This window comes from Bombina bombina, chromosome 1 (genome assembly GCF_027579735.1).
Source record: "Bombina bombina isolate aBomBom1 chromosome 1, aBomBom1.pri, whole genome shotgun sequence".
Taxonomy (NCBI): Eukaryota; Metazoa; Chordata; class Amphibia; order Anura; family Bombinatoridae; genus Bombina; species Bombina bombina.
The window spans coordinates 635,811,923-635,827,415 of NC_069499.1; the positions used below are offsets into that span (position 1 = coordinate 635,811,923).

The window sequence follows — 15,493 nt, forward strand, 5'->3', positions numbered from 1 at the left end:
GATCTGGTGAATATGTCATCGGCTCCACCTTGGAAGCTACCTTTGAGACGAGACCTTCTTGTTCAGGGTCCGTTCGAACATCCGAACCTGGTTTCACTCCAGCTGACTGCTTGGAGATTGAACGCTTGATCTTATCGAAGCGAGGGTTCTCAGATTCTGTTATCAATACTCTTGTTCAGGCCAGAAAGCCTGTAACTAGAAAAATTTACCACAAAATTTGGAAAAAATATATCTGTTGGTGTGAATCTAAAGGATTCCCTTGGGACAAGGTTAAGATTCCTAAGATTCTATCCTTCCTTCAAGAAGGATTGGAAAAAGGATTATCTGCAAGTTCCCTGAAGGGACAGATTTCTGCCTTGTCTGTGTTACTTCACAAAAAGCTGGCAGCTGTGCCAGATGTTCAAGCCTTTGTTCAGGCTCTGGTTAGAATTAAGCCTGTTTACAAACCTTTGACTCCTCCTTGGAGTCTCAATTTAGTTCTTTCAGTTCTTCAGGGGGTTCCGTTTGAACCCTTACATTCCGTTGATATTAAGTTATTATCTTGGAAAGTTTTGTTTTTAGTTGCAATCTCTTCTGCTAGAAGAGTTTCAGAATTATCTGCTCTGCAGTGTTCTCCTCCTTATCTGGTGTTCCATGCAGATAAGGTGGTTTTACGTACTAAACCTGGTTTTCTTCCAAAAGTTGTTTCTAACAAAAACATTAACCAGGAGATTATCGTACCTTCTCTGTGTCCGAAACCAGTTTCAAAGAAGGAACGTTTGTTGCACAATTTGGATGTTGTTCGCGCTCTAAAATTCTATTTAGATGCTACAAAGGATTTTAGACAAACATCTTCCTTGTTTGTTGTTTATTCTGGTAAAAGGAGAGGTCAAAAAGCAACTTCTACCTCTCTCTCTTTTTGGATTAAAAGCATCATCAGATTGGCTTACGAGACTGCCGGACGGCAGCCTCCCGAAAGAATCACAGCTCATTCCACTAGGGCTGTGGCTTCCACATGGGCCTTCAAGAACGAGGCTTCTGTTGATCAGATATGTAGGGCAGCGACTTGGTCTTCACTGCACACTTTTACCAAATTTTACAAGTTTGATACTTTTGCTTCTTCTGAGGCTATTTTTGGGAGAAAGGTTTTGCAAGCCGTGGTGCCTTCCATTTAGGTGACCTGATTTGCTCCCTCCCTTCATCCGTGTCCTAAAGCTTTGGTATTGGTTCCCACAAGTAAGGATGACGCCGTGGACCGGACACACCTATGTTGGAGAAAACAGAATTTATGTTTACCTGATAAATTACTTTCTCCAACGGTGTGTCCGGTCCACGGCCCGCCCTGGTTTTTTTTTAATCAGGTCTGATAATTTATTTTCTTTAACTACAGTCACCACGGTATCATATGGTTTCTCCTATGCAAATATTCCTCCTTAACGTCGGTCGAATGACTGGGGTAGGCGGAGCCTAGGAGGGATCATGTGACCAGCTTTGCTGGGCTCTTTGCCATTTCCTGTTGGGGAGGAGAATATCCCACAAGTAAGGATGACGCCGTGGACCGGACACACCGTTGGAGAAAGTAATTTATCAGGTAAACATAAATTCTGTTTTTTAGGTTTCCAGATAGATTTAGTGTCCATGCTTTTGCCTCTAACGGACAAGAGGCGAAAAATTGGTTTTGTCTTGTCTAAACCTTCAGTCTCGATCATTCCCTTCAGTGGCTATGTGCATGGAAGTTTTAGGTCTCGGAGCATCGGACGCAATCCCCTTGGCTCATTTTCATATAAGACCTCTGTAGCTTTGCATGCTGAATCAATGGTGCAGGGATTATACTCGGATATCACAGTTGATATACTTAAATCCCAGCATTCAACTCTCTCTGTCTTGGTGGTTGGACCATCATTGGATTATTCAAGGGGCCTCTTTTGTTCACCCTTCCTGGACTGTGATCTCAACAGATGCAAGTCTTTCGGGTTGGGGAGCTGTCTGGGGGTCTCTGACAGCACAAGGGGGTTGGAAACCTCAAGAGGCGAAGTTAAAGGGACACCAGAATTGTTGTTTTTTTAAAAGATGGATAATCCCTTGTTTACCCATTCCCTAGTTTTGCATAACCAACACAGTTATATTTATATATTTTTTTTACCTCTGTGATTATCTTGTATCTAAGCCTCTGCAGATTGCCCCCTTATTTCAGTTCTTTTGAAAGACTTTCAGTTTAGCCAATCAGTGATGGCTCCCAGGTAACTTCACGTGCACGAGCACCGTGTTATCTATATGAAAAACATGAACACCCTCTAGTGGTGAAAAACCTGTTAAAATGCATTCTTAAGAGGCGGCCTTCAAGGTCTAAGAAATTAGCATATGAACCTCCTAGGTTAAGCTTTCAACTAAGAATACCAAGAGAACAAAGAAAAATTGGTGATAAAAGTAAATTTGAAAATTGTTTAAAATTACATGCCCTATCTGAATCATGAAAGTTTTTTTTTCGACTAGACTGTCCCTTTTACAATCAACATTTTAGAACTCCGTGCTATCTTTAGAGCTCTTCAGGCTTGGCCTCTATTGAAGAGAGAACTTTTTATTAGTTTTCAGACAGACAATATCACAACAGTAGCATATGTCAATCATCAGGAAGGGACTCAGTTCTTTAGCAATGAAGGAAGTATCTTGAATACTTTCTTGGGCAGTGTCCAGCTCTTGTCTAATTTCTGTGATTCATATTCCAGGTGTAGACAATTGGGAAGAGGATTATCTAAGTCGTCAAACTTTGCATCCAGGGAGTGGTCATTTCATCAGATTGTTCAGATGTGGGGTCTTCCAGAAATAGATCTGATGGCCTCTCGTTTGAACAAGAAACTTCCCAGATATTTTTCCAGATCCAAGGATCCTCAGGCAGAGATGGTGGATGCTTTGGCAGTTCCTTGGTTTTACCAACCTGCTTACACTTTTCCACCTCTAGTTCTTCTCCCACGGGTGATCTCCAAGATTATATTAGAACAATCTCATGTGTTTCTAAAAGCACCTGCATGGCCTCACAGGTTTTGGTATGCAGATCTTGTCCGGATGTCCAGTTGCCAGCCTTGGCTGTTTACTTTAAGGCCAGACCTTCTGTCTCAAGGGCCGTTTTTCCATCAGGATCTCAAATCTCTAAATTTGAAGGTATGGAAATTGAACGCTTGGTTCTTAGTCATAGAGGTTTCTCTGACTCAGTAATTAACACTGTTACGGACTCTTAAGTCTGTTTCGAGGAAGATTTATCGAGTTTTGAAAACCTATATTTCATGGTCCTCCTCATAATTTTTCTTGGTATTCTTTTAGAATTCCTCGTTTTTTTCAGTTTCTTCAGGAAGGTTTGGATAAGGGTTTGTCTGCAAATACTTTTAAAGGGACAAATCTCTGCTCTTTCTGTCTTATTTCATAGAAAGATTGCTAAGCTTCCTGATATTCACTGTTTTGTTCAGGCTTTGGTTTGTATCAAACCTGTTAAGTCTATTTCTCCCCCTTGGAGTCTCAATTTGGTTTTAATGATTTTGCAGGCTCCTCCTTTTGAGCATATGTATTCTTTGGATATTAAACTACTTTCTTGGAAAGTGTTATTTCTTTTGGCTCTCTCTTCTGCTAGAAGAGTTTCTGCGTTATCTGCTCTCTCTTGTGAGTCTCCTTATCTGATTTTCCATCAAGATAAAGCAGTTTTCCGGCTTGGTTTACATTTTTGCCTAAAGTTGAGAATTCTAACAACATTAGTAGTGGAATTGTTGTTCATTTTTTGTGTCCTAATCCTAAGAATTCTCTTGAGAGATCTCTTAATTCTTTGGATGTGGTAAGAGCTTTGAAATACTATGTTGAAGCTATGTTTCAGGAAGACTTCTAGTCTTTTTTCTATTGTTCCAGGAAAGGTCAGAAAGCCTCTGCCATTTCTTTGGCATCTTGGTTGAAACTTTTGATTCACAAGGCTTATTTGGAGGTGGGGCAATCTCCAACTCGGAGAATTACAGCTCATTCTACCAGATCAGTTGTCACTTCTTGGGCTTTTAATAATGGAGCTTCAGTTGATCAGATTTGCTAAGCAGCAACTTGGTCTTATTTGCATACATTTACTACATTTTACGATTTTGATGTATTTGCTTCATCAGAAGCAGTCTTTGGTAGAAACATTCTTCAGTAGCTGTCCGATTCCTTTTGCCTATGATTTGAGTTTAATGGAAAACATATTTATTTGGTTTTCATTTTTTCATTGAAAGTAGCTGTTATTTTATCCCTTCCTCTCTAGTGACTCGTGACGTGGATTTCAGCTAGTACTCTGCATTATCTATTCTTAGGGTTTTACAGCGGGATCCGTTTGAACCTATGCATTCTTAGATATTAAGATATATCTTGGAAGGTTTTGTGTCTTTTTGTTCTTCTGCTAGGAGAGTTTCAGAACTCTCGGCTCTACTGTAGGATTTTCCTTATCTTATTTCTATTTGATAAGGGGTTCTGCGTACTAGGTAGTTTTTTTTTTTTTCTGCCTACATTGTTTTCAGACAGGATATTAATCAGGAGATCGTTGTCCCTCCTTTTCATATGGAGAGTTGTTGCACTACCTTGATTTTGTGCGCGCACTGATTTCTATCCACAGGCGACTATAGATTTTCGTTTGTTTGTTCCCATGTAAAGCGCAAGGGTCAGATATCAATGGCTACTTCTCCTTCCTTTTGGTTGAGGAATATGCTTCGTTAAGCCCATGAGACGGCTGGACAGCAACCTCCTGAGAGAATCACAGCTCATTCTACGAGGGCTGTTTCTTCTTCTTCCTGGGTCTTTAAAGTTGAGTCTTCTGTGGCTCAGATTTGCAAGGCTGCAACTTGATCCTTTTTTACATCCTTTTTCCGGAATTTATAAGTGATACTTTTTGCCGCGGTTTAGGCTTCTTATGGGAGAAAGATTCTTCAAGCAGTGGTGCCTTCTGTTTAGGTTTCCTGTCTTGTCACTCCCTTATCTGTGTCCTCTAGCTTGGGTATTGATTCCCAACAGTAATTAATGAGGATCCGAGGACTCGCTGTGTCATTAGAAAGAAAACAAAATTTCTTTCATGTAATTAGCAAGAGTCCATGAGCTAGTGACATATGGGATATACAATCCTACCAGGAGGGGCAAAGTTTCCCAAACCTCAAAATGCCTATAAATACACCCCTCACCACACCCACAATTCAGTTTTACAAACTTTGGCTCCTATGGAGGTGGTGAAGTAAGTTTGTGCTAAGATTTCTACGTTGATATGCGCTTCTCAGCATTGTTGAAGCCCGATTCCTCTCAGAGTACAGCGAATGTCAGAGGGACTAGAAGGGAGTATCACTTATTTGAATTCGATGATTTCCCTAACGGGGGTCTATTTCATAGGTTCTCTGTTATCGGTCGTAGAGATTCATCTCCTACCTCCCTCTTCAGATCGACGATATACTCTCAATTTACCATTACCTCTAGTAATAACTGTTTTAATACTGGTTTGGCTATCTGCTATATGTGGATGGGTGTCTTTTGGTAAGTATGTTTTTTATTACTTAAGACACCTCAGCTATGGTTTGGCACTTTATGCATTTATATAAAGTTCTAAATATATGTATTGTACTTATATTTGCCATGAGTCAGGTTCATGTATTTCCTTCAGCAGACTGTCAGTTTCATATTTGGGGAATTTAAACATTTTAAGAAATGTATTTCTTACCTGGGGTTTAGTCTTTTTTTCAACTGACTACTTCTTGCTATTGCGGGTATTAGGCCCGCGGGTGCGTCAAATGCTAAACTTTATTAAGTCATTCTTGGCGCGAAAATATACGTTTACAACTTCGGCATTTCCACCGTCATATGTGACGCCGAGACCTTTCACATGGCGGCGTCATTAGTGACATGAGTGTGTCATTTCCGGTTATTTTTGGCGCCAAAAAAGTTTGTTACGTTGTGCTTCATACTTGGTGCCAATTTTTTTTTCATTATTTCAATACCCCATTGATGTTTGCCTCTTGCTTTTTTTTTCTCTATCAGAGGCGCTATGCTTTTGCATTTTTTCCCATTACTGAAACTGTCCTATAAGGAAATAGATAATTTTGCTTTATATGTTGTTTTTTCTCTTACATTGAGCAAGATGTCCCAATCTGATCCTGTCTCAGAAGTTTCTGCTGGAACATTGCTGCCTGTCATCGGGTCTACCAAAGCTAAGTGCATTTGTTGTAAAAGTGTAGAAATTATTCCACCAAATGTCATTTGTAATAGTTGTCATGATAAACTTTTACATGCAGATAGTGTTTCCATCAGTAATAGTACATTGCCAGTTGCAGTTCCTTCAACTTCTAATGTACATGATATACCTGTAAATTTTAAAGAATTTGTTTCTGATTCTATTCTGAAGGCTTTGTCTACTTTTCCACCCTCAAATAAACGTAAAAGGTCTTTTAAAACTTCTCATTTAGCGGATGAAATTTCAAATGACCAGCAACATAATAATTTATCCTCTTCTGATGAGGATCTATCTGATTCAGAAGATCCTTCCTCAAACATTGACACTGACAAATTACTTATTTCTCCAACATAGGTGTGTCCGGTCCACGGCGTCATCCTTACTTGTGGGATATTCTCTTCCCCAACAGGAAATGGCAAAGAGCCCAGCAAAGCTGGTCACATGATCCCTCCTAGGCTCCGCCTTCCCCAGTCATTCTCTTTGCCGTTGCACAGGCAACATCTCCACGGAGATGGCTCAGAGTTTTTTGGTGTTTAGCAAGCCGTGGTGCCTTCCATCTAGGTGACCTGATTTGCTCCCTCCCATCATCCGTGTCCTAAAGCTTTGGTATTGGTTCCCACAAGTAAGGATGACGCCGTGGACCGGACACACCTATGTTGGAGAAAACAGAATTTATGTTTACCTGATAAATTACTTTCTCCAACGGTGTGTCCGGTCCACGGCCCGCCCTGGTTTTTTAATCAGGTCTGATGATTTAATTTCTCTAACTACAGTCACCACGGTATCATATGATTTCTCCTATGCAAATATTCCTCCTTTACGTCGGTCGAATGACTGGGGAAGGCGGAGCCTAGGAGGGATCATGTGACCAGCTTTGCTGGGCTCTTTGCCATTTCCTGTTGGGGAAGAGAATATCCCACAAGTAAGGATGACGCCGTGGACCGGACACACCGTTGGAGAAAGTAATTTATCAGGTAAACATAAATTCTGTTTTTTTTAAAATAGAGTAAATGCATTCTTTATTTAAAGAAGTGTTAATTACTTTGGATATTGAGGTAACCAGTCCTATTGACGTTCAGTCTAATAAACGTTTAAATGCTGTTTTTAAACCTCCTGTGGTTTCCTCAGGGGTTTTTCCTATTCCTGAGGCTATTTCTATTTCTAGGGAATGGAATAAGCCAGGTACTTCTTTTATTCCTTCTTCAAGGTTTAAAAAATTGTATCCTTTACCAGAAAATCTATAGAGTTTTGGGAAAAAATCCCCAAAGTTGATGGGGCTATTTCTACTCTTGCTAAACGTACCACTATTCCTATGGAAGATAGTACTTCCTTTAAGGATCCTTTAGATAGGAAGCTTGAATCTTATCTAAGGAAGGCCTATTTATATTCAGGTCATCTTCTCAGACCTGCTATTTCTTTGGCTGATGTTGCGGCTGCCTCAACTTTTTGGTTGGAGAATTTAGCGCAACGAGAATTGGATCCTGACATATCTAGCATTACTCGCTTAATGCAACATTCTAATCATTTTATTTGTGATGCCATTTTTGATATTACCAAAATTGATGTTAGATCCATGTTTTTAGCTGTATTAGCTAGAAGAGCTTTGTGGCTTAAATCTTGGAATGCTGATATGACATCTAAATCTAGATTACTATCTTTCTTTCCAAGGTAATAATTTATTTGGTTCTCCGTTGGATTCTATTATTTCAACTATCACTGGAGGAAAAGGAGTTTTTCTGCCTCAGGATAAAAAACCTAAGGGCAAATCTAAGGCTTCTAACCGTTTTCGTTCCTTTCGTCAGAATAAGGAACAACAACTCAATCCTCCTCCCAAGGAATCTGCTTCCAATTGGAAGCCTTCCTCAAATTGGAATAAATCCAAGCCATTTAGGAAACCAAAGTCTGCCCCTAAGTCCGCATGAAGGTGCGGCCCTCATTCTAGCTCAGCTGGTAGGGGGCAGATTAAGGTTTTTCAAAGATTTTTGGATAAAATCTGTCCAAAATCATTGTATTCAGAGCATTGTCTCTCAAGGGTATCGAATAGGATTCAAAGTAAGACCTCCTGTGAGAAGATTTTTTTTCTCACGCATCCCTGTAAATCCTGTAAAAGCTCAGTTTTTTCTGAAGTGTGTTTCAGACCTGGAGTCTTCAGGGGTAATCATGCCAGTTCCTCCTCAGGAACAAGGTTTGGGGTTTTATTCAAACCTATTCATTGTACCAAAGAGAAAACTTATTCAGACCAGTTCTGGATCTGAAAATTTATAATCGTTATGTAAGAGTACCAACTTTCAAGATGGTGACTATAAGGACTATTCTGCCTTTTGTTCAGCAAGTACATTATATGTCCACAATAGACTTGCAGGATGCATACCTTCATATTCCGATTCATCCAGAACACTATCAGTTTCTGAGATTCTCTTTTCTAGACAAGCATTACCAATTTGTTGCTCTTCCATTTGGCCTAGCAACAGCTCCAAGGATCTTTTCAAAGGTTCTGGGTGCCCTATTATATGTAATCAGAGAACATGGTATTGCGGTGTTTCCTTATTTGGACGATATCTTGGTACTAGCTCAGTCTTTACATACTGCAGAATCTCACACAAATCAACTAGTGTTATTTCTTCGGAAACATGGTTGGAGGATCAATTTACCAAAAAGTTTTTTGATTCCTCAGACAAGGGTCACCTTTTTAGGCTTCCAGATAGATTCAGTGTCCATGACTCTGTCTCTAACAGACAAGAGACGTTTAAAATTGGTCGCAGCATGTCGGCTCCTTCAGTCTCAGTCATTCCCTTCAGTGGCTATGTGCATGGAAGTTTTAGGTCTCATGACTGCAGCATCCGACGCGATTCCCTTTGCTCGTTTTCACATGAGACCTCTACAGCTTTGCATGCTGAATCAATGGTGCAGGGATTATACAAAGATATCACAATTAATATCCTTGAATCCCAATGTACGACACTCTCTGACATGGTGGATAGATCACCATCCTTTGGTTCAAGGGGCTTCTTTTGTTCGGCCAACCTGGACTGTGATCTCAACAGATGCGAGTCTTTCAGGTTGGGGAGCTGTTTGGGGGTCTCTGACAGCACAAGCAGTTTGGAAATCTCAAGAGGCGAGATTACCAATAAATATTTTAGAACTCCGTGCAATTCTCAGGGCTCTTCAGTTTTGGCCTCTGCTAAAGAGAGAACCGTTCATTTGTTTTCAGACAGACAATATCACAACTGTGGCTTATGTCAATCATCAGGGTGGGACTCAGTCCCCAAGCTATGAAAGAAGTATCTCGGATACTTGCTTGGGCGGAATCCAGCTCCTGTCTAATCTTTGCAGTGCATATCCCAGGTGTAGACAATTGGGAGGCGGATTATCTCAGCCACCAGACTTTACATCCAGGGGAGTGGTCTCTCCATCCAGATGTATTTTCTCAGATTGTTCAGATGTGGGGTCTTCCAGAGATAGATCTCATGGCCTCTCACCTAAACAAGAAACTTCCCAGATACCTGTCCAGGTCCCGGGATGTTCAGGCGGAAGCAGTGGATGCACTGACACTTCCTTGGTGTTATCATCCTGCTTACATCTTTCCGCCTCTAGTTCTCCTTCCAAGAGTGATCTCCAAAATCATCATGGAACAGTCTTTTGTGTTGCTGGTGGCTCCAGCATGGCCACACAGGTTTTGGTATGCGGATCTGGTTCGGATATCCAGTTTGCCCGCGTTGGCCACTTCCATTACGGCCGGACCTACTATCTCAAGGTCCGTTTTTCCATCAGGATCTCAAATCATTAAATTTGAAGGTATGGAAATTGAACGCTTAGTTCTAAGTCATAGAGGTTTCTCTGACTCAGTGATTAATACTATGTTACAAGCTCGTAAATCTGTCTCTAGAAAGATTTATTATAGAGTTTGGAAGACTTACATTTCATGGTGTTCTTCTCATAAATTCTCCTGGCATTCTTTTAGAATTCCTAGAATTTTACAGTTCCTTCAGGATGGTTTGGATAAGGGTTTGTCTGCAAGTTCCTTGAAAGGGCAAATCTCCGCTCTTTCTGTTTTATTTCACAGAAAGATTGCTATACTTCCTGATATTCACTGTTTTGTACAGGCTTTAGTTCGTATTAAGCCTGTCATTAAATCAATTTCTCCTCCTTGGAGTCTTAATTTGGTTCTGAAGGCTTTACAGGCTCCTCCATTTGAGCCTATGCATTCTACTTTCTTGGAAAGTGTTGTTCCTTTTGGCCATCTCTTCTGCCAGAAGAGTTTCTGGGCTATCTGCTCTTTCTTGTGAGTCTCCTTTTCTGATTTTTCATCAGGATAAGGCAGTTTTGCGGACTTCTTTTCAATTTTTACCTAAGGTTGTGAATTCTAACAACATTAGTAGAGAAATTGTTGTCCCTTCCTTATGTCCTAATCCTAAGAATTCTTTGGAGAGATCCTTACATTCTTTGGATGTGGTGAGAGCTTTAAAATATTATGTGGAAGCTACTAAAGATTTCAGGAAGACTTCCAGTCTATTTGTTTTATTTTCTGGTCCTAGGAAAGGTCAGAAGGCTTCTGCTATTTCCTTGGCTTCTTGGTTGAAACTTTTGATTCATCAAGCTTATTTGGAGTCGGGTCAGGCCCCGCCTCAGAGAATTACAGCTCATTCTACTAGATCAGTATCCAATTCGTGGGCTTTTAAGAATGAAGCTTCAGTTGATCAGATTTGCAAAGCGTTTACTTGGTCCTTTTTGCATACATTTACTAAATTCTACCGTTTTGATGTATTTGCTTCTTCGGAAGCGGTTTTTGGTAGAAAAGTTCTTCAGGCAGCTGTTTCAGTTTGATTCTTCTGCTTTTGATTTAAGTTTTTTTCTTTCAAAAATGAAAATAAACTTATTTTTTTGGGTTGTGGATGATTTTTTTCAGCGGAATATGGCTGTTTTTGTTTTAGTCCCTCCCTCTCTAGTGACTCTTGAGTGGAAGACTCCACATATTGGGTATTGATATCCCATATGTCGCTAGCTCATGGACTCTTGCCAATTACATGAAAGAAAACATAATTTATGTAAGAACTTACCTGATAAATTCATTTATTTCATATTGGCAAGAGTCCATGAGGCCCACCCTTTTTATGGTGGTTATGATTTTTTGTATAAAGCACAATTATTTCCAAGTTTCCTTTGTTGATGCTTTCTACTCCTTTCTTTATCACCCCACTGCTTGGCTATTCGTTAAACTGAATTGTGGGTGTGGTGAGGGGTGTATTTATAGGCATTTTGAGGTTTGGGAAACTTTGCCCCTCCTGGTAGGATTGTATATCCCATATGTCACTAGCTCATGGACTCTTGCCAATATGAAAGAAATGAATTTATCAGGTAAGTTCTTACATAAATTGGTTTATGCTTGCCTGATTTATTTTTTTCTTGACACGGTGAGTTCACGACCCGTCCTGTTTTTTCAGACAGTTTCTTTGGTATTTAAACCTCAGGCACCTCTGCACCCTGTATTATTTCCTTTCTCTCCTTTTCCTTCGGTCGAATGACTGGGGTTTGTGGGAAGGGAGGTGATGCTTAGCAGCTCTGCTGTGGTGCTCTTTCCTCCCTACCTTTTTTTTTTTTTTTTTTTAACAGTTAAGCACTGTTGATGATTAGGCTGGGACACCCAGTGAAAGGAGCTGGTAAAACAATAAATCAGATACTCCCCCCTTCCCTGCATATGAAAAGACAGATAACATAAACCATAGCTAGCAGGAGTATGTAAACACTTGTATACATCTAATACTGTGGGGCTTGGTTAGGAGTCTGAAAATCAGCAGTGTTATTGAAATAGAAGCAAGACACTCCCAGATAGACTAAATGGATCTACAAAACATGTATGCTATGAAAAATCTACTGTACAATGTCCCTTTAACTTGTTAGTATTCCTCCTCCCTCAACCCACTCTTGCAGAGGCAAGAGACAGTTTTTTTGTTTTGTTTTTTTAAGGTCACTTGCACAGAATACAGGGATTACCATACATATGACGCAGTACAGTTATTTGCACCTCATTTGTAGGCACATAAGACTAGGTCTCAAATTCTGCTCATGTGCAAAGGTTTTTTAAAATGGATGCACTTACATATGCTCATGCTTGCACACAAGATCCTTTGCTGTAGACTTAGTGTTTTTTTTGTGTTTTTCCTTCTTCAACCTTCCTTCAGATACTTTATTTGTTAAGTCAGCTACAACAAAAACCCCAACCTACAGAGGCAGAAGAGCCCCCTGAGGACAAAATAACAGAGAGAGAAAAGCAGCTGATGGAAAGGCTTAAATTCCAGGTAATGCCAATGTTGAATATTGTGATGCTTACCTATGTCTGTTAAAATTGAGGCCAAAAAACTACTCCTGTAAGCATTAACTTTTACCAAATGGAGTGCTAAGAATCTCTTTGGGTTACTGTTTTATTCAGCTATCTTTAGTTTATTGGGCAGTGACAACCAAGCTTACCAGTTTAATCTGTCCTTTTTCATTTTTACTTGGTTTTAATTAGTCCTTTTTTGTTTTTACTATATTACCCCTTACATGCAGCATTTGAATTGTAAATTTTAGCACATATGTCCCTTCTGGCACAACTATATTGTTTAAAATGTGTAACTATATACTGATATTAGTAAATCCTGCTTCTTAATAGTCTACACTTGTTTATAGCTAAATTAGTGTAGGCTCATAAGCATGAGTGGTAGCTTTATAAAATGTCTCACGTTCCCACAGGATGAAGAAATTGAGAAAATGAAGGAGCTATGTGAGAAAAACCAGCAACTTTTCCAGGAGAATGAGATGTACAAACAGGTAAACTTCCTTGGGTTTTTGCCACTTTTCCTCAATGTCCAAACTGTGAATAAATGTGTTACCAAATTTTGGTACCTATACAATTTTTAGTATAGCTCCATAAACTCTCAAATAACAGAACAAATTTGTTTGAAATATGAAATGTTTTTTTTTCTTTCACATCAATGTTTAGTAGAATAGGATGAAGGCAACAGATTTTAAGACTATCCTTGTGTGAGCTCAGTCACTTATCACTTTGCACAGGAATTTTCTAGAATGTGGTGTCTCAAGGTTAAAAATTGGCATACCTTGTATAGATAATGTTGATATGTTTGATCTTGGTGTGTTCTTCTGATCTGTCTTTGCCTTTTGTATTGTTTGGCTGGGGCCCTCATTCAGCCAGTAACTGCCTACAGTGACCTTTTTATGGAAATAAATGTTCATTGTTGTTCTCTTACATTTCTTCTCTAGTGAGTACAGCGTTTTGATATATTTAAAGATTAGCAGGTGGGTAGAAACTTTTTGGGCATGATACCCAAATGTTGAAGCACTTGAAAGTGATGCTGTAAAAAGCTGACTAGAAATGATCACCTGAACTCTCTGTCAAAAAAAGATATATTATCTCAAATATCCTAAGTATTCGCAGCCTCTGTAAAGACACGCTAACCAGGTAATCAGGATGCTAGTCCCAGGTCTTGCTACGGAGTGTGCATTGGGCATGTGCAGCTACAGTCATGTTATTTTACTATTCAGTTTAAGGACGTTCACTGTGATCTTCTGAAATATCATAGTAAAGCAATTCATGACCTCAGCACTGCTAATGCAGATTTGACTTTTAAAAAAAAAAAAAAAAAATTCTAAACTTGCAGCTAGACAGTAGCTGAAGTACAACTGTTCACATAGCGCTCTGGTGAGCTGAAGAAATTGTGAGGTAAAATATCTTCCCTTTTTTACATAGATATGTTCATGTGATTTTCATTTCAGCTCTTTACAGTTATGCTGCATCACTTTCAACTGATTTAGAATATGAATATTTTGTCCCTTTAAAGTTTCCAACTTAAAATTGTTCCTTCAATCAGAGTAATTTTTTTAATACCAGATCTGTAAGTCTAATTTTTAATTGGCATGTGCATTTTATATGTTTGTTTCTCTATGTAAAAAGGATCTAGATGTGAGCAGCATCTAAAAACTGCAAAACCCCTCAACATGCGGGTGAAAATGGCTCAGCAGTTAAAGGGGTAAACGACATTCCAGTTTTACTTCTATTACATTTTCTGTATTCTCTTTGTGTCCTTTTGTTTGAAACTTGGAACTAGCTGAAGACCTGTGATTTGACAAGCTGCATATGTGTGCAAGCACCAAGACAACAAAACAAATCTAGATAATAGAAGTGTATTGAAAATTGCATGTTCTATCTGAATCGTGAATGTTTTTAATTTTGACTTTGTTGTCCCTTTAACAGCTTCTTAATTACACTTCTGTATCTCCTAGATGTGTCTTCTGCTATTGATGTACAGTATTACGTGCGTGATCAGACTAAAAATGTTTGTTTCATCCCAACCTTTTATTTAAGGGATATAAACTGCTTTGAAGTTGTAATAAAGGTTTACATGTTAGTTTTTTGCATTCTTTTTTAATCTCCCCTTTAAGTGAATGTACAGTTGAATGAATGAGTGCCCAGTTTTCAAAAAATAATTTTAAAAACAGGGGCACTTTCATTCATTAAACTTTACATTGCAGCGTATTTGTTTTTTTAATACCTTTTTTTAGCGAACCCGTACCGGCAATCCTCTGCCTGCAGCTCCTCTGTACTTACCTCAGCAATGATGAACCTGGCTCCCTCCAATCATGGCGCGCACCCCAGAGCATCTATCTCGTGAGGCCACGCCGTGATTGGAGGAAGCTGGTTTCTCCAACATAGGTGTGTCCGGTCCACGGCGTCATCCTTACTTGTGGGATATTCTCCTCCCCAACAGGAAATGGCAAAGAGCCCAGCAAAGCTGGTCACATGATCCCTCCTAGGCTCCGCCTACCCCAGTCATTCTCTTTGCCGTTGTACAGGCAACATCTCCACGGAGATGGCTTAGAGTTTTTTAGTGTTTAACTGTAGTTTTTATTATTCAATCAAGAGTTTGTTATTTTGAAATAGTGCTGGTATGTACTATTTACTCAGAAACAGAAAAGAGATGAAGATTTCTGTTTGTATGAGGAAAATGATTTTAGCAACCGTCACTAAAATCCATGGCTGTTCCACACAGGACTGTTGAGAGCAATTAACTTCAGTTGGGGGAACAGTGAGCAGTCTCTTGCTGCTTGAGGTATGACACATTCTAACAAGACGATGTAATGCTGGAAGCTGTCATTTTCCCTATGGGATCCGGTAAGCCATGTTTATTACGATCGTAAATAAGGGCTTCACAAGGGCTTATTAAGACTGTAGACTTTTTCTGGGCTAAATCGATTCATTATTAACACATATTTAGCCTTGAGGAATCATTTTATTTGGGTATTTTG

At 39.5% G+C, this 15,493-nt stretch overlaps 1 protein-coding gene across 2 annotated transcripts in view; it reads left to right on the forward strand.

Annotated features, from left to right (window-relative positions):
• Window positions 1-15,493, forward strand: part of KIF4A (kinesin family member 4A) — a 351,035-nt gene that overhangs the window by 243,027 nt on the left and 92,515 nt on the right. For both annotated transcript variants that reach the window (XM_053699056.1, XM_053699057.1), the window contains exons 25-26: window positions 12,373-12,489; window positions 12,923-13,000. In XM_053699056.1, the coding sequence (XP_053555031.1) occupies window positions 12,373-12,489; window positions 12,923-13,000 (195 nt within the window). The remainder of the gene's footprint in view (window positions 1-12,372; window positions 12,490-12,922; window positions 13,001-15,493) is intronic.